This window comes from Ctenopharyngodon idella, chromosome 11 (assembly GCF_019924925.1).
Source record: "Ctenopharyngodon idella isolate HZGC_01 chromosome 11, HZGC01, whole genome shotgun sequence".
NCBI classification, from domain to species: Eukaryota; Metazoa; Chordata; class Actinopteri; order Cypriniformes; family Xenocyprididae; genus Ctenopharyngodon; species Ctenopharyngodon idella.
This window is the reverse complement of record NC_067230.1, coordinates 7,372,592-7,396,144: the sequence shown is the minus strand read 5'-3', so window position 1 is coordinate 7,396,144 and position 23,553 is coordinate 7,372,592. Positions and strand designations below refer to the sequence as shown.

Here is a 23,553-nt window from a genome sequence, read left to right as displayed (position 1 = left end):
TAGGGGGTTACAAAGATAAAGTGAGCAGTAGTCAGCTGGTCATGATGTCATGATATAAACATGGCAGACCACTCTTATGTAGAATAAAATAGCTTTTTTTAGGTCCCTGATCTAACTTGAATGTTCTCATGTGAAAGTGACATTTTTGAACAACATCTGTTAAAAAAGGGTGCTATATATTTCTTTAGGTGTACAAAATACTTTTAAAGTATGTGAATCACCTCATATTGCTGCAATTACCAGATTGAATGTACTGTAGAATTCTGGTTTCAGCTCATTTCTCCTGTCTGCACCAGCAGTTTGTTTTATCAAATCAAATTAGGTTCTTGTCCTTTTATATCAAACAGAAAAAAAAGATATTTTCAAAAAAGTAAAAGGCTGATCCAGTGTCAACATAAACATATTATTCATCAAAATACTGTATGTTCCCTAATCTGCACTCTTAAGAGAGATCTGATACATACACTACCATTCAAAAGTAAGATTTTTTTTTTTTTTTTTAAAGGAATTAATACTTATATTAAACAGGGATGAATTAAATTGATTAAAAGTGACAGTAAATACTTTTGCAGTGTTACAAAATATTTCTATTTCAAATAAATGCTGTTCTTTTGAACTTTCTATTCTTCAAAGAATTTTGAATTCTCAAGGATCATGTTTCTGAAGACTGGAGTAATGACTGCTGAAAAGCTTTGCTTTATCACAATACATTTTTAAATATATTAAAATAAAGTATTTAAACTGTAATAATATTTCACAATTACTGATTTTACTGTATTATTTGTCAAATAAATGTATCCTTGGTGAGCATAACAGACTTTCAAAAACATTTCCTTTGAATGGTAGTGTATGGGTTGGATTTGACATTATAAAGCAAACTGAGAAAACCAATTGATAGATGAGCTAGTTCGAGTTGAGCCTAACCTCATAGTAGCTTTGGACAGCGTTGATGAAGGCTTCATCGGCTACAATCTGAGTCTCTCCATTCAGGAAGGCCTGGAAACGATCTTTCACTGTCTGAAGGTGCTGCTTGCTGATCTGAGATGAGAACACATAAAGACAGAAATTGAAATATATTACTGAATTTCACTGCATGTGACATCAAATTAAAAAAAAAAAAAATCTGCAAAAAGCATCCAAATGTTAATAGCATCTGTTATAACTTGGAATATTTTTATTCATAGGAAGAAAGATGGATTTGGCAATAAGATTCACAAAAATCATCTTAAGGAAGAAGTTAAGAAATTTCTTAAGACAAATTACAAGAAGTCTAAGAATGTTCCTAAGTGCAATTCCTCAAAAATTCTTAAAAACTTCTCCAATTTTTTCTAAAGAACATCTAATTTTAAATAGCAGTTAAGAAGAATTTTATTCTGAATGTTTCGTGAATCCGGCCCCAAGAGAATTACTCGCCAAATGTTCTGTTTGACTCCAACATTGGAAGCTGGAATAAGTTTTCATTCTGCTTTGACCTAAGATCATTTTGACTTTCACTTAATGTTATAATTAGCGTTTGATGAAGAGATGAATGTGGCCCTCGATCTGAAAGAAAAAAAGCCAAGCTTCACTTAACAGCAACCTAACAGCACTTTTTTCCCCAGTAAGTATTAGGCTAGACCTCTTGCCAATTTCACATTGCAAAAACAGATCATATTTCAGCCAAGAGGCCACATAAAACCTCTAGACAACTGAAAATGAGACACTGCCCATCTCAAAACACTTCTTATCCATCTGGATAGAGACTCGATTGGGAAGAAATGTGAAGCAAGCATCTACATTACAGTGATTGCCCACAGAGTGCTACAGCTGCTAATGAGTTTTGCTCATTATATGGCTATGAAACCATGCTTTTTGTGTTTGAAAGCTTGGCTTTTCAAGAGTTAAGTCTGGTCTTATTTCCTTAACATTTTTCAGATCTCTTTTCATGTTCTGCTTAGCCGGTATTCATGTTCCATTTGCGACACTGAGGTGTTCTCCACTTCGCAACACACAAATTATTAAGAGGCTGAGAGCAGACCGAATCTCTTGTCTCATAACCGAGTCAGGGAATTGATAATTATAGAGCTTATCCTGCATTCCCCTCCTCCCTTGTGTGTTTTTCTCCCTTCCATAATAATTTAAAAGTAAAATAAGCCATTCTGTATAAAATTTGGGCTTTACTGAGAGTAAAATAGGGATAAGAAACGAGATGGATTTGCTCATAAGAGAAAGTTCTGGCTTTTTGAACCCACTGTGTGGATGAAATGAATGCAAATGATTCATAACAGAACAAAAATATCATTGACAATAGCCATAGGTGACTCATTGCTTAGTCCTTTGTGTGATACACAAATGGTTAGTTGCAGAGAAGGCCAAGTTACCTTGATATAAGTGGTACAATACAAAAAGATAGAAATGATAGTACAGTAGTTGTAGCATGCCTCATGAATGACATACAACCTGATGCGTTCAAAAGAACATGTAGTAATGATAAGGTATGTACTTCACACCATTGTTCTAAAGCATTATGGGTAATTTAATACAATTACTGCCACTCATAACCCATTGGATGAAAAAAATCTGTGGTTAGGACTGAAAATGTGTTATTTAATTGTGTAGTTTACAATAAGACAAGGAATGCATTAAAAAAAGTTAATGTTTCAGTTTGACTTTAAAAAGATGCTTTGCAATGGTCTAGTTACAGTTTCTTGTTAATTTTGTCTGTCTATATTCAATACAAACATGCACACACTGTGAATTGTTAATCAGAGGATCAATGTAAACAAGATTTCCTTTTAATTTCAACTCAATGAGAAACTGAATTCAGTTAATTTTCTTTTGTTTGTCACACCTGACCAGTAAACAGCAGCAGGCCTTTGATATGTTAGTGTGCCCACCTCCAGGGTCTCAAACCATATGGTCTCTGTTTTAAGCATGGAGATCAGTGTGTGTGTGTGTGTGTGTGTGTGTGTGTGTGTGTGTGTGTGTGTGTGTGTGTGTGTGTGTGCGCGTGTGTGTGTGCCCATGTATGTCTTTATTTAAATGTTGGACATCCTTTGAAAATACCAGGTGTTCCTCCTCATCGAGTATGTTGCCATGGTCACCGAGCACACATGAACACACCCTTTACCCCATTATCCCCTCTCAGGTTATCAAGCAGTATGACCTCATAACTATGAGAGGCAGCTGCATTAGCTCTATTACTCCCATGGTAACTGCAGGAGTGATTATAGTGGATAGGCTGTTGATGTAGAGCAATTAAAGTGTATCCTCTAAACACTCATCGTAATGTTCTCTCTACGTCACCATGACAATGCACACAAGTGTTGAGGATCCTACATTGCTAACCTCATGACTGATAGCATACTAGTAGTTTGTTTATAAGAGTAGAAAAATATGCTAATTTGATATAGTGAATTCAGCCAAAGTATATTAATAGTATGCTAAAATACTACTCCTGCAATTTGTACAATATATGACAGAAACAATATAAGAAATTGCTAGTACGCTATTCCTAATTCAGCAAAAGTATACCATGTATACTAGTAGTATGCTAATATACTAACATATTACTCCTGAAATTTGTGCCATATATGGATCACTGAAAATGGGTAAATTCAACAATTTGAACATGGGGCTGCTTTGAGATCCACATATCTATGTGACTGAACTATATATGGCCTTGAAAATGAAGATTTCAAAAGGACAGTTTATTAAGAATGAGAATCTAGAAGGTTATTAAGATATCTTAAATACTTTTAGAGTTACAGGCATGCAAACTTTGGAAAAGGAATATTTATGGCACTCAGACAGGTATGTTGAGCTGACAGAAAAACACGAGATACATTTCTAGTTTCAACATTATTTGTTCTTCAGATATTCTTCTTTAAAAGAAAAAAAGTATCACATTTGGTTTTTGAACACTGAAAATGTGTACAATTTACCAATTTACTCATGGAGCCACATTAAAATCCCCATATCTCTGGGATTGGACCATTGAGAGCCTTTAAAATGAAGATAACAAAAAAAAAAAAAAAAAAAAATTGTTAAGAACCAGAATCTACAAGGATATTAAGATAGTTTTAATACTTCTTGAGTTACAGGCATACAAACTTGAGGCAATAAACACAAGAAGTGCTTTTTGCCATTTTTGAACTGTCACCGTTGGCATATAATGAAAAAAAAAAAAGATTGCTAAAGTCAACAGATTTTACTAATAGACCTACAATCTTTGTATAAAAATTAAGTAATGATGCTGCCATCTTTGTAAAATCAGTTTTACACCCCTGTAAATTTTGACCCCAAATTTGAGCTGGGGAAGTTTGCGAAACTTGGTTGATTTGACACAGAATGACCCTACAGAATTTTTCATTCTTTCTGACAAACAGCAAAAGAGAATGTGAAATACAGTATGTACAGTGGTTTCTAAATTTTTAAATTGCAAAGTACAGTGTTTATTATAAGGGGGATGAAATCCGCAGCTCAGTACTCACTACTCACTACTCATGAGCACTTGTAAATAAGCTACTCTTTTAATCTTACTCAAGTAGTTTTTGGGAAAAGTATTTTTTACTCTACTCACACTATATTTTTTGGAAAATAATGGTACTTTTACTTGAGTATATTTTATATTTATACCTTAGTAATGCACTTGAGCAGCTATTTTCAGTCATGCGAGTATAAGAAAGTCCAAAATCTCAAAAACCGCTGAATGGTATGGAATCCAGTCCTTGAATCCAGTGCAAGTCATTATGGACAACAGCATCTTCCGAATGCATACATGTAAATGTATGTCAGTCTTTACTCTGCTGTTTCTAAAATATACATAATAAAATAAAATATACACAGTAGCCTAAGCTGTTGATGTAATCCAATTTGATTTCAACACCACAGCTGGCATAGCAAGCATGATGTACTGAAAATCATATCAGTGTTGAATATCAAAAGTGTGCAGTGCAATGAATGAACAGCCTGTCACCAGAGACTCTCCATAACGAATGGTCATAGAATTAATGACTGAGCAGAATTTAATTGGAAATCTTTAATGAATCATTCACCTCTTCTGCTCCTCCATCCCTCATTCTCTCCCGTCAGTCCTTTCCTATTCTTTAATTCTTTGGAAATTACTCATTTCCTCCCTGTAAAGATTAAACTATCATGTTGTTAAACGTGTGGTTATGGCTATTTTACTGCTGTTGGCACACGCTGGTGCAGCTGGAGCAGAGGCTGCAATAAATACAGCTAATGACTCTCACGCTGTCCATTCAGACCCTCCCTTTCTCTGTTCGTAAACTGTAATGTTCCAAAAATCTGATTCACAGAAGCTAAATAAAGTACAGTAGTCCAGTTTTGTTATACAGTCTCTTTATATGCTAAACTGCTACAGGCTACACACACACAACCTTAGATCCACCTCACACCTGCCTGTTGCTGGTTACTATAGCAACTGACAAAACGCAGACCCTTGTCATTGAATCTATGGGTAGTAATTTACTAACACAGACACATATGCTAACTAGAATACTAGATAATAATGATGGCAAAGCCTGAGTGGTATCAATCTGCTAAAACCTTACTGGCATCCACAGTGTGTTCCGCCACTGGAGTGGGGGTGGGGACACATGGGGGGAAGGGAAGCTTATATGATTGAACAGACGACTAGAAAAAGTCCATGTTTAGAGGATGTGAAAAAACACTAAGCTAGAGGTTAAAATTGACTCAGTGGACTTCATTAGAGCCAACCTAAGCCCTGTGCTTGTATCAGAGTGAGGTTTACACATTTAAATTGACTCCTCCTCTGTTTAGGAGGGCACTTGAGAGAGTTTTTCAACATGATCTATATAAAGTGTTGATCCTTATAGCGCATCCTCCCATTAAAGTGGCGGTCCGCGATGTGACCTTCCTAGTGCGGATGCTGAAAGCACATAATTCCAGCAATAGCTCTTCCACAGAGAGCTGTTTTTTCACAGAGCAGAGTCTCTGCTTCCCTTCACGCTCAACGGAGCGTCGCATTTGGTTTTGTTCGACAGGAGAGTCAACATACCATGTCCATGGCTTTTTTTTGCTCTGTTTACCAGTGAGAGAGACGGAGACAATAATAAGTGGGAGAGAGAGCTCGTGGGACACAAGAAAGGCTTTTCAAATGTCACTCAGTCAGAAAGCAAGACTGTATTGTTTGACTCTTTACTGTAAAATAAGGGGCTTCAAAATGATGCAATTTCTAGCATATATAGTTGTGCAGGCAGCATAATGTTTTAAAGAACAAATATAATGATCTAAAAAATATATTGGATAAAGATCAAGCAGCAAGTGTGAATCAGCTACTAGTCTGAAAGCAAACCACTTACTGGTTTGTATACCACAACTTTACTGCATTCATAATGCTTTAACAAATGAACATTTTTTTTTTTTTTTTTTTTTTAAATGCTGTCTGTAATTGTTCAAAGTAAACTTATTTCACTTCCATAATATTATGTTTCCGAGTGAAAAACAATATTCAATGAGAAAAAAGTATGGTGGGATTAGACTGGCTTGTTTGTTAGAAGGGGAGGGGCTGAAAAATAAGAGGGTTTGGTGATGTCACATGAAATATAAAGTTGTTTCAGAGGCGGAGCAAGTTATAACATTCTGGACGGTTACAAAGGCTTCATATTTCAATTAAAATCACATGAAAAAAAAATCTTGGAAAAAAGCCTTTATCGACAAATTATGCACAATAAGACCAGAAACATATAATGAGAAAGTAAATAAATTAATGTTGACTTTAACTGATATTGTGGCAAAAGTTAGCTGTTTTCATGCAAGCTGGTTTTGTTGTAATTGTTGTTTGAAAGCATATTTATGAAAAACTCATTCATGAAAAGCATATCTCTCTATGGAAGCTTATTTCCACCTCAAAAAAGTTAAATTAAGTTTAAAATAAGAAATATATTCACACTGTGAGATAAAGTCAAAATAGCACTGCCACTCAAATGTTTGAGGTAAGACTTTTACTTATTTAAATTGATTTAAATTTGTTTTATTTTAAACATATCAGTACTTTTATTTAGGAAGGATGCAATTAAAGTGATCAAAAGTGAGCAAAGACCTTTACATTGCTACAAAAAAATCTAATAATTTGAAAAAAATTAATCACTGTTTCCATAAAAATATTAATCAGCACAGCAGGTTTCAACATTAATATTAATCAGCATATTAGAATGATTTCTGAAGGATCATGTGACACTGAAGACTGGAGTGATGACTGATGAAAATTCAGCTTTGTTTATTTCACAGAAATGAATTAATTGTAAAATATATTCAAATAGAAAATAGTTATTTTAAATTGTAAAAATATTACACAGTATTACTGTTTTACTGTATTTTGAATTAAATAAATGTAGCCATGGGGAGCATAAATGCAAAAAAAAAAAAAAAAAGCTCCAGACTTTTGAATGGTAGTGTATGTAAAACTCAGCAGAAGGCTTCCATTCATTCAGCTGTCAGGTAACAATATGACAACTCTGGAATTCAATAAATCTTCTTACATACAGCTTATAATAATACTTACAGAGTATTCTAGTCTGAATGTACTGCAACGATTGCATTTGTGTGTCATTTATACGCTCTGTGCACTTATAAGATTGCCTGTCATTGTTAGCGCATCCTTTTGACTTTATGATGGAATGTGCCTATTTGTGTGTGTGCGTGCGTGTTTGTGTGTGAGTTGTGTTCCCCAGGTGCCCACTGGGCTCATGTTGATTGCGTGGGAATGGCGGCTGGAGTTTCTCCCTGAGAACAGATTCCCATTAGTGATCAGTGAGCCCGGGGTAGAGAGAAACACTGCTTTCATGTCCCTTGAGTCTCTGCCTGTCTGTCTTTCTCTCTTGCTGTCTTTCTTTTCATGTCTTCTGGATGTTATGTTTAGTTTATGAGTGATGCTGCCTGAGTTCCAGCATTGATGGTTGACAGTAAAGCAAGCGCTCCAGACTTCTAGAGCGTTCACTGAAAGGTAATCGTATAATATTGTATAGTCATTAAAACACTGCATTCCCTGCAGGTAAAGCAGACACAGAACTACGGCTGCATTCACAATGCATGCCTTAATGCTCAATTCTGATTTATTGCTGAGATTTTTTTGTTTAGCTGTTCACATTGTTGTTTTAAATGTGGCCAATATCAGGTTCCAGTGTGAACAGATCATGGTCCTGAACTGACCCGCATGCACAAAAGAACGATAAAAAGACGTCACACAGCACACTGTCATATGGAAATAAACACGAGGACATTAAAGTAAATGATTATGCTTTATTTATTGTGTGATCTGGCGCGGAACTGAGCGAATTTATGTGCAAGCAATATTATAAACAAAGGGTAAAAGGGTAAAAGTCTCATGAGTTCCAATATGACTATTCAGACTGTGATCACATTGCATAGCATCAAACCGGTTTCGGATTTAGGATCATATATGGAAGTGAATTCTATGTGGTTTGTGATATTCACACTGTCATGACAAAAACAGATCACAGAGTCACATGTGAGCCAAAAAAAAACAAAAACAAAAACATTGGATTTGGGCCACATGTACGTGCAGTCTGAACGTAGCCTATTTGTCAGTTGTTTCTTTGTTTATGACTTGACAGTTTTATACGGAAGCCCGTTTATGCCTTTAGAGTAAAAAATAAGGTAATTGCATCTTCATATTTCACATTTGCATCTTTATTTCTCGTAATTGCAATTTTATTTCTCACCATTATGACTTTATATCTAACAATTCCGACTTCATATTTCACATTTGCATCTTTATATCTCATAATTGCAACATTAATTCTCACAATTATGACTTTATATCTAACAATTTCGACTTTATTGCACTTTATTCTAGTGCAACTATTTGTCATAACTGTCACTTCATGTTTCACAATGTGACTTTATATGTCACTATGTGACTTAAATTTGTATTTTAAACAATATCATTAATTAAAGGATTAGTTCATTTCAGAGTTAAAATTTACTTACCCCCATGTCATCCAATTTGTTTATGTCTTTCTTTCTTCAGTCGAAAAGAAATGAAGGTTTTTGAGGAAAACATTCCAAGATTTTTCTCCATATAGTGGACTTCAACAGCTATCAACAGGTTGAAGGTCCAAATTGCAGTTTCAGTGCAGCTTCAAAGGGCTCTACACAATCACAGCCGAGGAATAAGGGTCTTATCTAGCAAAATGATTGGTCATTTTCTAAAAAAATAAATAAATAAAAATTGATATAATTTTTAACCACAAATGCTCATCTTGCACTAGCTCTGCGATGTTCCACGCATTACGTAATCACGTTGGAATGTTTTCCTTTTCCTTAACTTCTTTTCAACTGAAGAAAGAAAGACATAAACATCTTGGATGACATGGGGGTGAGTAAATTATCAGGAAATTTTAATTCTTAAGTGAACTAATCCTTTAACTAATTTATTTTTTACTGAAGGAAAAACTGGCTTCCACAGTTTTATAATCAACATGTTGTTCTGAATATAAAAGTACTACTTTGAGACACCCTTAATTTGAACCCATCTGGAAAGGATATAGTTCTTAATCCCGTAGTACTTTTTAAATCAAATCTTTTTGATACTGATAATTTTTCATACCGTCAGCCTATCTAAACACCTGAACGAACACTGCTGTCCACCAAATTTATGTGTAATGTATCTTGAACCATCTTAATTCACACAGAAACTCTTGTGCATATAGAGACTGTTATGTAACAGATCACAGAAGGCAAATGGATGCGTAATCCCAGATTACAAACAACCAACAAAGAGCAAATGAAGGGGTCATCCTCCCACAGCCTTTGCGCTGCTTTATTCAAGCACATGCACAAGCACCCGTTCATACAAATAAACACACTCATCATGGATACATGAACGTCTGTGTGTGCTTTGCTCATTAGTGCTAGTGTTAGACAAAATTTTGCTAAATCCACACAGGCAAGTATACACAAATGTAGCGATTTCTGTTTCCACTCAGTACAGTTCTTGCCAAAAACATAAAAAAGCAAACGGAATGAATATTCATTCAAGTCTGAGGAGCTGTGATCTAGTGTTTAGTGCATGTGCAGTGGTGCTCATGCGGGAGTTCAACACACACACAATTCAAAAAATCGAATTAAATTAAGTTAAAACAAATTAAAATATAATGTAATAATAATAAATTTCAATCAAGACAACTCTCAAAAAAGTTTAAAGGGGTCATAACATGAAAAGTCAAATTTGCCTTGATCTGTTGACATATAAGAGGTCTTGTGAAATACATTTATTTAAACAAGGTCCAAAAATGGCTCATTTTGATATTGCGAGACCCGTGATGTCACAGGGGCAAATCCATTTACATACGACTGCCTTCAGTGGAAGACATCGACAATTAGTTATACATCATCACACTATAGGCCCCGCCCACTGCCATTCAGTTGCTTAATGGCTGACAATTGCCTACACTGGATGTGAGCGTTGCATCACGTTTTGTTAAAAGCAAAAATAATCCATTATAATCACTGATGCTGTCTACACTGGATACAGTATACAGATGCACATTCAGTTTCTGACATATTCCACACACTGTCGACAACAGGACAAATGGAAGAGTGAAAGAACGTTCGCTTTGACGCATTCAGTTTAAACAGTTTGTTTGCGACTCTGTACAGACACCAGAAGGATCCCAGCGTCAGAAACAAGTGGATTTGTTTATTTTAATGGCGTCCCAGATCACATTTGAGGATTATATGTTTGTTCGGAGCATTTGGTCTTATAAACAAGGCACAGTGTAATGGAGAGATTGGATCTGACAGCAGCTTTATCACAAACCGTAAGTAAATGATTTCATAACGATTTGCTAGTAAATGACAGTTTTATATGGACAATGTTTTCAAAACACTTACTCACGTGCAATAGCGAGTGGGCGTTGATACAGTTTCCTAATGACATTAACAATCATAACAGTGGCCGTTTATTGACAAGCCTTAAAGGAGCTGCCCCTTAAAAACTGATAATTTCAGACAGAGCAGAGGGACAGAACGAAGGTTCAAAATACGTTTTTATGCATATATATATATTTGTTTCCTTGTGCAAAAAAAATAACATTATAAGTGAACCTCAAGGAACATATTAAAATAATTTTAAAAATGTCCCCTTTATATATATATATATATATATATATATAAAAGCCAAACATTTGCAAATTAAAAAAAAAAAATAATAATAAAATAAAAATTATAACATGTTATGTTTGCAATATTATGAGCCACTGTGGACTTTTCATATTAGCAATGTTAAGGTAAACCATTTATAAAACATTTTGCACAATCTGAATTAAGTATGAATGCCATTAATAATTTATACCAACAACAACTACACACTTAAAACATCTATCCACATCCAACCAATTTCAAGATTTCCTTTTCAATCTGAGCTAATTCCAGAAATCTTTTGCATGGATTTTCAATAACAGCCTAGTTTATGTGCCTCTCCTGCTTACAGCTGACCCAAGATCAGCCAGCGCTTCATTCTGAATCCATCATGGCAATCACAATAGCAATCTTCCCTCCTGCCTGCACATCAAGAACTTCAGCCCACAATGAAAGCCTGCTGACCTCAGATCAGGCCTATTCAGCTAGTAGGGCTCTTAAGGCCATTTTGGTGCATCCGTCTATTAGCTGTGAGAGGCACCTCGGCAGACCGTTCACAGACAGAGAGCTCTTATCTGGGTTATGGTTTGTCTCTAACACAATGGCCTTTCAGATTCTTGCCCTCCTAAGCACAAGACGGGCGTTGAACATCGCCTCTTTGCTCAGCGAGGGAGTGGAAAAGAAAATGGATTTGTGGAGAGATATATCAATACGTTTTTTTGAATAATCTTCCTTTCTCTCTGCCTCAAAAAAAAACAGAGAAATGGCTAAATGCAGTAAAAAAAAAAAAGGTATTCGTTATAATAATACAAAAATAAAAGAGAGGAAATGATACTGTCATTGTTTTAAATGAGGGCTGTAATTAACTTCATCTCATGAACAAGCCCTGTAATTTAAATTGAGCAAATAATTGTATCTGAACATCTTGACAAGACAGACACAACAGTTTAAAGGAGTTTTATCATAATGCTTCTGAAAATGCTGCTGTGTGGTATCGTAGTGCTATTATTCTCTAGTAGAGTAAAGTAGACTGTGGTAAATGATGTCATGCAATAACTCAATCAGCACTCTCATAAAGGCATCAAATTACACTGCTAGCAGCTTATATCTTGTAGGATCATCTGAGGACATCTTTCACTCCATGCTTACCATTTAGAATATTCTCATTTCTTGTCCAATGTTACAGTGTTCTATGGAGAAGGATCAGATCATGCTACGTAATACTAAAATCTCTTTAAGGCAATTCATTGCACCCAGCGGCCATCTTGGTAATGCCCTCGGGCGGCTATGTCCAGTCACACACATACAGCTCCTATGTACTTGAAAGGGGAAAGTCTGAAATCTCCAAAACCATTAGTCAAGATTATGTTAAAAAAAACCTCAAATGTTTGAATGATCTCAAATCAGAATAAAAATGTTATAATAATGGTATCATAAATTGTGTTTTTGAAGTTCAAATCATGAAAAGAATCATACTGTAATGCAGGACTTCCAGTCAGACAGCTGCCATATAGAGTGCAACAGTCAGTTCCGGAAGTAAAAAACCCCATTCACTTCCATAGGGCGATTGATTTTAAACTCTAACTGATAAACCGTTAAAGACAGACCTACTGTGAGCTACGAGGTTGTCTGTTGAAGCCATAAGATCACATTGTTTCAACTAATTTTTAAATATTCATGTTTAACAGCAGAATTGTGGAAAAACGACATGAAAAACTACATTACCCATGATGCACAAATATTTCTATCTATCTATCTATCTATCTATCTATCAATAATTTTATATTTCTCCATCGCTTTTAATTTGATTATGTCATTCACAATGCTTCATGGGATTGTAGTTCTTTTCCTCATTAAACTCATTAAGTGCAAAGTCGTGTCAATTTGTCTTTTTGCCCGATTTTCACATACTGTTTTTGCTTCAGATTAAAATTCTTAAAAGGATAGTTCACCCAAAAATGAAAATTATCCCATGATTTACTCACACTCAAGCCATCCTAAGTGTATATGACTATCTTCTTTCAGGCGAGCACAATCGGATATATATTTAAAAATATCCTTAGTCCTCCAAGGATTATAATGGTTGTGAATGGGAACCCAAATTATAAAAAAAAAAAAATACATCATCCATAAAATATCCTCTGACATTTCTCTTTGAAATTTCTTGTTTTGTTTTGCCCTCTCCTCTGCACCTTCACGTTCATCATTGTGTCATTTTTAATAAAGTTTATAAAGTTTTAAATATGGATATTTCAAAAAGACCTTTATTAAACCTCTGGAGTCATATGGATTTTTTTTTATTTTTTTTTATTTTTTATTTGGGTTCCCATTCACAACCATTATAAACCTTGGAGGACTAAGGATATTTTAAAATATATCTCTGATTGTGTTCGTCTGAAAGAAGATAGTCATATACACCTAAGATGGCTTGAGGGTGAGTAAATCATGGGACAATTTTCATTTTTGGGTGAACTATCCTTTTAATGTTGCGATTCACCTCATAGCTGGTCGATTTGTTTCATAGCTTATAACTCTTTTTTTTAAAATCCCTATGTTAAAAAAAGTGTGCGGCCACTTTTGCACTCTATTAAGCGTTGTGATGCCACTAACAAAAGCTGATTGACTCTTTCAACTAAGGTAGAAACTAAAGGCACCATCATTACAATGTCTCCCATTCATATGCATAGACATATATACACGAGTGGTCCATCTCTTCTCCTTATATTAATCTCTAGAAATAGGTAATCTACCACAGCGAAACACAGATACCACCATATATGTTGTTGGTCGTCATATCTGGCACTGAGGTTAATAAGGTTCAAAATCTCTCCATATTGCTCTAGCTCTTGTAGTTGCACTCTGCCCTAATTAATGTCTCTATTTGTGGCTTTTTTGTTGTTTTATTTTATGCAAAACTCATTAGAGGCGTAATTGACTGGGCTTTAGATGTGCATGTGTGCTCACTGTAACTACCTTCCCTGAACAGTCTTTCTGTTGTGCCTGCTTGCTTGTCTCTAAATGTGTGTATATTTGTGTTGGTCTGTCTTACAGTGTGTGAGAGAGAGTGAGAATGAGAAAGAAAGGAAGAGAGAGAGAAGACATTGTAGGAGATATTGTTAATAGCCTTCTTAATTAGGCTCTCCATTCAGTGTGTGGGTGGGTGTATGCCGGAGACAGCGAGCGGCAGCAGCGTAAGACATCTGACATGGTCCTACTGATCATTAAGTATGTGACAGCCTGCACCTTGTCATCATGACTAATAAACTGACTGAACTACCATTTTTGAAGCAGACAGCAAAAAAGCACCGTGAGGAGTTTCCACATTTAGTTGTCGGCATGAGCAAGTCCTGCGTGAATAAAAACAGCAGAGCTGCTTATAATCATAAGACGGGTGAATTATCATGTCACTACATCATAATTAAAGATGGGGGGGGGGGGAATGGGGGTAAACAAACACTAATGTTAATTTGATATTTCCACAGAACTTAATAACAACAACAACAACAACAACAACGATGCACAGTAGCCTACTATTGATGATAAAAATCAGTGTATTTATAAAACTTTAAAGACGTTTGCATATATTTAGTAAAAATGCATAATCGAAGATAGATGCTGAGGTATTAATAATCTGTCTCTGAGGGCTGAGATCATAACATGCGAAGATAGTTGCATTTACATCCTCATCTGACTAGTTAACTCATTCATCCACTAAAATATCAATAATAATAACCAGCATGAATTAGCAATATTGCTTGGAGTATAATGAAAATTTCCATCTTATCCATCATATAAACCAACATAGGCTTATTGAAAAAAACTTACCTCCACTAACAAAACTCCAAAAAATGTACCTATACATACAATCCACAGCAGTTTCCAGCTGAAATGAACATTAGCAGCAAAACACCAACATTCCTTATTCCTTTTAACACAAATTATGATTACGTTTATAGATTGATTCAAGTCCTGTGAAACACAAGTCATGATAAAAGAACACTTGTAGATGCAAGCTAAAATGTCATGGTTGCTTCAGCAAAGCATTTTTAGCTCACATTTGCTTTTGTTAACACTATTGAATAGGTTTAGTGTAAGGTTTGGTGCATTATTTTCAAAGGTGATAGAGCATTACCCTTTTAGCGCCACTCACCGGACATTTCATTTTCCAACTGCCACAATACATACAACAACCACCATAATAAAACGTTGCCAGAGTCACTTTCATCAGTTTGGGATAAAACCGAGCATGCTTTTTAACCACTCAACTGGACATTTCACATAGAAAGTTTGGAGAAACATGCAAGAAACAACATAATATAATTTCATGTCACAACAGGCATGTTTTTCCAATGAGCCAGGGTTGATATAAACAGGCCTGGTCAAATGCTAAAGGGTTAAAGGGATTTCTGTCATTAATTACTCACCCTCATGTCGTTCCAAACCTGTAAGACCTTTGTTCATCTTCGGAACACAAATTAAGATATTTTTGATGAAATCCAAGAGCTCTCTGATCTCCGATAGACTGCAACGTTATTACCACTTTCAAGGCGCACAAAGGCAGTAAAGACATCGTTAAAATAGTCCATGTGACTACAGTAGTGTTGTCAAAAGTACCGACCGCGATACTTAGTCAGTACCGAAATTTTAAAAATGTGAGGGCTTTGAGCGCTGTTGAGCGGATTCATATACACATCTGATTGGCTTTTGTGTTTACGCGCTGATTAGATATGTCTGTGATTGGCTACACATGGGAGCGTTTGAAAGCACACAGAAGTGTTTGAATTTGAAAGCGAGAGCGGGTAGACGGCTGTTTTTTAACACTCCTGTGTGTATCTGTGTAAGCACTCGGTGAAGAGCGTCATTGATGTCTATTTACATGTTTTTGAAGCGTTGATCATTGCTGCCAATCACAGACATATCTGATGAGCGCGTGAACACAATTGCCAATCAGAGGTTTTTATGAATCACATTTTTAAAATTTCAGTACCAATTTGGGATCGCAGTCAGTACTTTTGACAACACTAGGCTACAGTGGTTCAACCTTAATGTTATAAAGCGACAAGAATACTTTGCACAAAAAACAAACAAAAATAACTAATTTATTCAACTTCTTCTCTTCCATGTCAGTCACCTACACTATTCACGTAGTAAACACAGTGCAGCGCTTCCAGGTTCTACGTCAGAACGCCAGCTTAGTATGTTTACAATGTAAATAGCATAGGAGACTGACATGGAAAAGAAGAAATTGTTGAATAAAGTTGTTATTGTTGTTTGTTTTTTTGCACACAAAAAGTATTCTCATCGTTTTATAACATTTAGGTTGAACCAATGTAGTCAAATGGACTACTTTAACAATGTCTTTTCTGGGCCTTGAAAGTGGTAATAACGTTGCAGTCTATCGGAGGTCAGAAAGCTCTCGGATTTCATCAAAAATGTCTTAATTTGTGTTCAGAAGATGAACGAAGGTCTTACGGGTGTGGAACGACATGAGGGTGAGTAATTAATGATAGAATTTTCATTTTTGGGTGAACTAACTCTTTATGGTTCACATTAGTTAACTTTCAGGCAAAAACTGTGATAAATGTAATTGCACCTTTAAATAAATATTAACTAAAGAAATATAATAGGTTTCTAAGTTTGGCCAAGGCAGATCTCTAGCTAAAGATGTCTGACTAATGATTAGAGTAGACTATTATCTCTGAGCACTGAGTTGTATTGAATTTCTATCTACTCTCGAAACAACACCATCACAACATGTACGATATGACTGATCAAAGCATCTTCTATTTGAGATGATTAATAAAATCTATACGCCTATCAGATTCTTCTTGACTAAGAACGTCTCTGTAGAACAATAACAGCAAAGAAATATACAGTGTAACAAAACACAATTGTATATCCAAGGCAACCCGCTGGTTCCTGATGTTTTGTCTCACACGAGTCTTATCTGTGAGGACACATCACCGGCTGGAGAATAACTTCCCACAGAGACTCTTTTTATTGTCCCAAGGCACTGTCTCCAAAGACAATAGCAGCAAGCAAACAAGCCCCTGGCGACACAATCAAATAAGACAGACAGACTTGTTTTTGACCTTAGATTGTATGAAATGAAACTCACAGTGAGTCTTAAAATGAGGCGGATCTGAAATTCAAACAATACATAATGTATCGGCACCGAAATACACTGCACAATTAAAACCTCTCCAAGCTACCATATATGATAAACGTTTCTGAATAAGGCACTCATGGATATGATGAACACATAAATTATTCAAGATCCTGACATAAAAGACAACTTCATTCTGTCAGAGCTCTGCCTTTGATTCGAAGCCAGGAGAAATGTCTCAAACACCAAGTCTTGATCTCAAACATCGTGCTAATGTGGCACGGCTGCCTCTTTGTTAGTTTTCAGGATTAAAGAGCTTTGGAGCTTTCAGAAATTTGGTTTTGACTTATATTTGATAAGCAACAAGCCTTAAATGAACTATTCTTATACAGAAGCATGTTTTGAATGCAACTCTACACTGCCATGAAGAGATCATGACAACTAGTAAACCAGATTTCATCATTCCTGAATAACAATCAGCTATTTTCTCTCTTAGGATCTGAGGAAATGCCTAATGGTATTGCTATTTTCACAAGGGATACATTCACCCTTGTTGATAGAAACCCCTGAGAGCAAAGTTGCATCAAATAAATTGTGTTTTCTACAATCTTAAATGCTTCTACGGGGTTTTAAGATTTGTATGTTGCCAGAAGACCACTGACATGTTTGTGATATTTATTATGTTCACAAAGCCAACTTGTCAGTGCCCTGAACTTCCAAAAACCATCTAGATTTATGCATCTTTATATCCTTAGACAACAAAACACATAAAACAAGCATTCCAAGAAACAAAGCATATATCTTAGATGTTTTCCCAAAGCGCAATAGTAAACAAGTATGCATAAGTGTGATACTGTTCCACTAAAAGGTTATCTGAGAAGTAATCTGTTTTGGCTAACTAACACACCACCCAGTACTAACGAGAAATCGCCGCTACCATTTCATCTACACCAGTTCCACCTCAAAAACACATACTTTTCTCTTTAACATGCTGCAAACTCAGTCAACAGATGTGCTAAAGTAAAGTAGACAGAAGAACATGAGAGTGAGTAATTGGAAACGTCTGCCAATATGCAGTATTGGAAAATGTGTCAACCGTGAAAAACAAAAGCGCACTCCTTGTTTCTGTGGGAAACTTTCAGAGTATTTTGTGAACATCTCTCTCAGTCTGAGTATTGCACATATACAGTCATTATTTTTTGGTTCTGATATCCTGATTTAAGATGCTTGGGGGAGGTAGTGAGTTTATACTGTGAAAAAGAATCTTATTAACGATGTCAAAATATCATTTGGAAAATGTTTATTTATAAGTTACATTATTATTAGCTTATTTACTTATTTCAATCTATTTATTTATTTAAATTTTGTATATATATTTTTTTTACACAGTTTTTCTCTAAACATTTCAAAAGAGCCCCTAGCAATCTCTTGCGGTCCCCTGGGGGTCCATGGACCCCACATTGAAAACCCCTGCAATTTTTGTACAATTTTATCAGAAGTATCAGAGAAGATGCGAGAGGGCTCCTGATCTTGAGGGAAATGCTATTTTTACATGATATTTTAAGAGCATACACCTGAAAAAAAATAAAAAAAATAAATAAATAAATATATATATATATATATATAATAAAACATAATGTTGAGTCCTAATGCATTGGAGAACAGGAATAAATTAATTTCTTGATGCATTTTTATGTTGATTTAACTTAGAGCTGAATCAATCATCTCTCCTAGGCTAAATTTTTTGTGTACAGCCAGAACAGTGCTGCTTACCAATTTTTCATTTCAACAGCAATCTGTTGCATGCGCCTTTGCCCTCTTACCTTTTGCTGTCGTCTCGCCATGTCGGTCGGCTGCTTCGCGTTAAACGGATAGGCAATACAGCGCATCACAAAGACGTAAAGCTGGAGCCTCTTCTTTCTCTCCTCTTCCTCCCTTTGCATCTTTTCCAAATCATCCTTTTCCTTGTCGATCGCCACTGAGGGGCACGGGCTCGTTGGACGGGCATTGGTGCTTCGGCTTGGCTGCAACCCACCGGAGCTTTCGCTGGTCCTGCTTGGAGACACCCGAGGACCACCAGCCTTGGGCGCCGCCACCACTTTGCGCTCTTCTTCCACAACCTCCTCCGCCTCCTCCTCGCTGGATGATGGGTCCAACATTTTAATGTAAGTTCTTGCTTCCCTGAAATCAAGAGAGAGAAATCAAGCGGCGTCTTTTTTAGTAATAAAACCCATCTGTAACTCGCTTCAGAGGACGGAAAAGTAGGGAAGACGCTTAATTTTCCACAGTCTACAATCCAAACGCGACATGAAAAGTGTCACTTACCCTCAGCGCGAGTGAAAAAGCTCCTCCAACAGCCAGTAGTCTTCCACCGAATTAAATTGTTGCTGCTTACGTGTTTTCTTCGTTTAACTCTCCGTTCACCATAACGGGTTTAATGGAAGATAACACGGGGAGGGTCGTAAAACGATTCGCGGCTGCTGTTTTCCTGGTTTCCTCCGGCAGTCTTTCAATTTAGTACCGAATGGTACTGACAATATACTGACAATGAGAGCGGCACGCGCTGAGAGCTGACCGTGGTTCTGAACTGAAGCTGGAGGGGGAGGGGGTCATTGACGTGATTTCCGCGACAGCCACTATCGCTGTTTCTCTCGCGCACGAAATTCACCACATGTAATTGACCGTTAACAACTACAGCAGTTCCTAAAATTAGACTCAAGCAACTTTGTGTTTGTGTTTCTACTATTAGGGAAAAGAAGTTTAGGAATTAATCCACGACTTCCTACTGATTTTACTTAATCCATCTGCGTTGTCGTCCGTTGTTGTTGTGTGCGTCTGTGAGTGTGTGTGTGTGTGTGTGTGCGCGCGCGCGTTTTCTTATTGGTTTTGAAAACAGTGGTTAAATTATTCAACATTTTTGGTAATAAAACATAAGCTGTAACACTGTAAAACGTCATTATAGCTAGTTACATATTTGTTTCCATCAATTTAACTTTAAATTAAACAGTCATTTCTGTATTTTCTTATAGATTCATGTTATTGTTTTATGTTTTTTTAGAGTCACTGCCTGTCCCTATAACCACTTGAGGTCTTTGAACTTGAACACTTGGATACTTACATTACATGTGTCTGGTATTGTGCCCATGTTCAAGACCACAAGTGTGTGGAAAAATGTAAGTAAAGTTTTTACAGATTTTGATTTTCAATACTTTGAACTTTAAAATAATCTAAACTTCTAAACATCTGTTCAGTAGTCTCTGTAACAGATGACACAATTCAGTAATTGCGGTGCTAAAAAGCAGTTGAAAACACTTTACAAAATACATTTAAGCCTTCTTATGACCGCATGTGTGTATTAAGACAGGCCCATTAAATTATAATGAAAATTAAACTATAATGAAAATGCAATAAACTTATTACTGCACGCCACAACTTTGATTTTACTTCAGATTTTTAAGTCAAAAAGTTTTTGATTTTAGAGTTGTTGTTTTTTTAAAGAATTTTTTGAATAAGAATAACTATTCCTTAAAATGTCCTTAAAATATAGCTTAAATTAAAAGTTGTTAGGCTACATAACTCAACCGTGTATTTTAAAGCTATACTGTGTGTAGCTGCCAACGTTGGGGAAAAATTGCTTTTTTTAAAGTAAAGCATTACAATATTGCGTTACTCCCTAAAAAAGTAACTAATTGTGTTACTTAGTTACTTTTTATGAAAAGTAATGCATTCCATTACTTTTGCGTTACTTTTTATCACCTGGGCTGGGCTTGTTTGTTTGTTAATTAAAAAGCAACAAAAAAGTTGTATTTTTGGCAAATGTTAAGGCCCTTTCTAAAAGTGAAATAAATAAGCCTCAGGCTGAAGGAAATGCATATTTACGCCTGTACAGTAGAGGGTGCAGCTCAAACAAACCTATCAGCTGTGCTGCCATTCTGGATTAAAGAAGAATAGGATACAGGAGAAGGAAGTTCAACACATTTTTCATAATTAGGCCCTGTCCCAAATGGCACACTTAATGTGCACTTTCGGTCTTGTGGACTTACAATGGCCGCTGCGTACGCGTGTCCGTTAAGACCCTAGGGTGTCCCATTCGTCATTTAAGCTTAAAGAAGGGTGCTCGTGAGCGCCCCCTTTGTGGCTGCTATGCACCCTCGATGCTGAGCCCGCAAGACTGGCCCTGTCCCAAATGGCACACTTCTGTGCACTTTCAGTCTTGTGGACTTACAATGGCTGCCGCGTGCGCGTGTCCGTTAAGTCCACGAGACCGTAGGGTGTCCCATTTGTCAATTTTAGGCTTCAGAAGGGTGCTCGCGAGTGCCCCCTTTGCGGCCGATATGCGCCCTCGATGCGCACTTTTGCACTGGTGCGAGCTCCACGTCAGACTTCTTCCCGACAGTCAAAGCAACGTTACGTCACGAAAGTGTGGACTCGTAGGAAGGCCGTGAGTGTTTAGGGTGCCATTTGGGACAGGGCCACTGTGAGCTACGCAGAAGACTTTACCCGGCAGTCAAAGCGGCATTATGTCGTGAAAGTGCGGACTCAGAGGAAGACCGTGAGGGTTTAGGGTGCCATTTGGAACAGGGCCTTAGTATGGATGAATTAGATCATTGAAGGTCGGCAGCAAAGACATTGGTTAATAAAGTGAGATTAAATACATTAAGTAGCCTATATTTGTGTAATTTAATACAGTTAAGCCCAAGTTGTCCACGTTTGTACACTGTCTGCATGACATAATTTTCGTCATCCGGAGGCTCGCGGACATCCGCACACCCCATCCGCGTGCAGCCCAAATTTTGAGACCGCGCGGACAGTGCGCGTGCAACAGCGCTTGCGCAAACAGGATAGAAGAGTCCACTAGGTGGTAATACGCACAGTAAGCACAGTGTGCAGTCGTCAAAAAAAGAGTGTGGAAAGAGTGATTCAAAAACAACACGCTTGAAACAAGGAGGAAAATACGCCACTTAGAAGCACAAGTACTGAATGTTTTTGTGCAAGTGATATGAGTAAATGCATGTTCACATTTAGTATAGAACTACAATATCCATCATGTTTACATAGCACACACAACGCCTCTGCACTTTATTTCTCTCAACATGGGGACAGGAGAGCTGTCAGTCAATAAATGTGAAAAAGTAACTTGTGTTACTTATTTGAAAAAGTAACTTAGATATTTTGTTGTAAATTGAAAAAGTAATGCGTTACTTTACTAGTTACTTGAAAAAGTAATCTGATTACATAACTCAAGTTAATTATAGCACGTTAACCCCCAAAACTGGTAGTTGCTAAATAAAGACTAAAACTACCACAATGATGTGTGTTTACCTGCTTGATTCATTATACAACCATTGTAGTCCTAGTGGCAACTTGTTTGCACCTTAGGTTTTTAAATACACAGCTGCTTAAAAGGAGGTATATTGTAGCAATGTTAACTACACACTAAAAAGCCATTTCCGAGCCTTGGGTTGGCTTAAAAATTGACATCATTCATTAACTATAGATGATTAAAATATTACAATCTTTATAATATTTTATTTGATCTAGGGTTTGGAGTTTACTGAATGTCAACAAATTCTCTGAGTGACTCTCAGTTTAATTGCATCTTTTTGAATTTTAATCACGATTGTCTTAAACTGTTTCCTATAGAGGCGGGGTTGTTTTTAAAAGCTTTTGTAATATGAAAAGAGATTAGATATTGGTATTGCACTCATAGCCCGAGGTGGTTTTTCAGATATAAATTATATATCTCATGCAGACTAGCAAGTTCAGTATTCACATATTAATACTACCAACAATTCATGTTGATTACATTAAAAATTTTATTCAAAAAAAGTCTTTTGATCATGATATATACAGAAAACATAAAAGCTGACCCTGTTGGTCACATTAGTCTTTGACCTCTCACGTAGTCAGCCGCAAATCCCATCTGGATCCATGTTGAAATCTCACCCAATAACATAATGTATACATAAAATGTAAGCGTGTGTGTGTGTTTATAATAGCTTAATTAACTGTTTTATTAAAGTTTGATACCTGCCCGTGTGCCCAACTATAAAGTGGCCAAAACCTCTCTAAAGGGAGACCAAGATAAAACATGCATACGCTTATGTTGGTTCAACCTGAGTTTTTTCTTTCAGCAGCGATAGCAAAACTGAAAGTGTCTAAAACGTGCCACGTTCATCCCATAGTTTAATTACCCTTTTCAAGAAAACGAAACTTTAGCCTTTGAACGAAACAGGCACCACAGCTGCTTTTTCCAGTTTCAGAGAACAGTGGCGCGCTTTCCGCTCTCTGATTTTATGTCCCGCCCAATTTTGCATCAC

General features: G+C 36.4%; 1 protein-coding gene across 19 annotated transcripts in view; it reads right to left on the bottom strand.

The window, feature by feature from the left end:
* The window catches only part of cadpsa (Ca2+-dependent activator protein for secretion a), a 136,670-nt gene extending 116,696 nt beyond the window's left edge, over positions 1 to 19,974 (bottom strand). For 4 of the 19 annotated variants that reach the window (XM_051911569.1, XM_051911573.1, XM_051911576.1 and 1 more), the window contains exons 1-3: positions 19,559 to 19,971; positions 19,057 to 19,414; positions 925 to 1,038 (exon numbers count right to left, since the gene is read on the bottom strand). In XM_051911569.1, coding sequence (XP_051767529.1) covers positions 925 to 1,038; positions 19,057 to 19,392 — 450 coding nt within the window. In that variant the 5' untranslated portion in view covers positions 19,393 to 19,414; positions 19,559 to 19,971. Of the gene's footprint in view, positions 1 to 221; positions 332 to 924; positions 1,039 to 19,056; positions 19,415 to 19,558 lie in introns of those variants that run through there. The other 15 variants (XM_051911566.1, XM_051911567.1, XM_051911572.1 and 12 more) reach the window with 11 other exon arrangements.
* Positions 19,975 to 23,553: the final 3,579 nt, after the last annotated feature.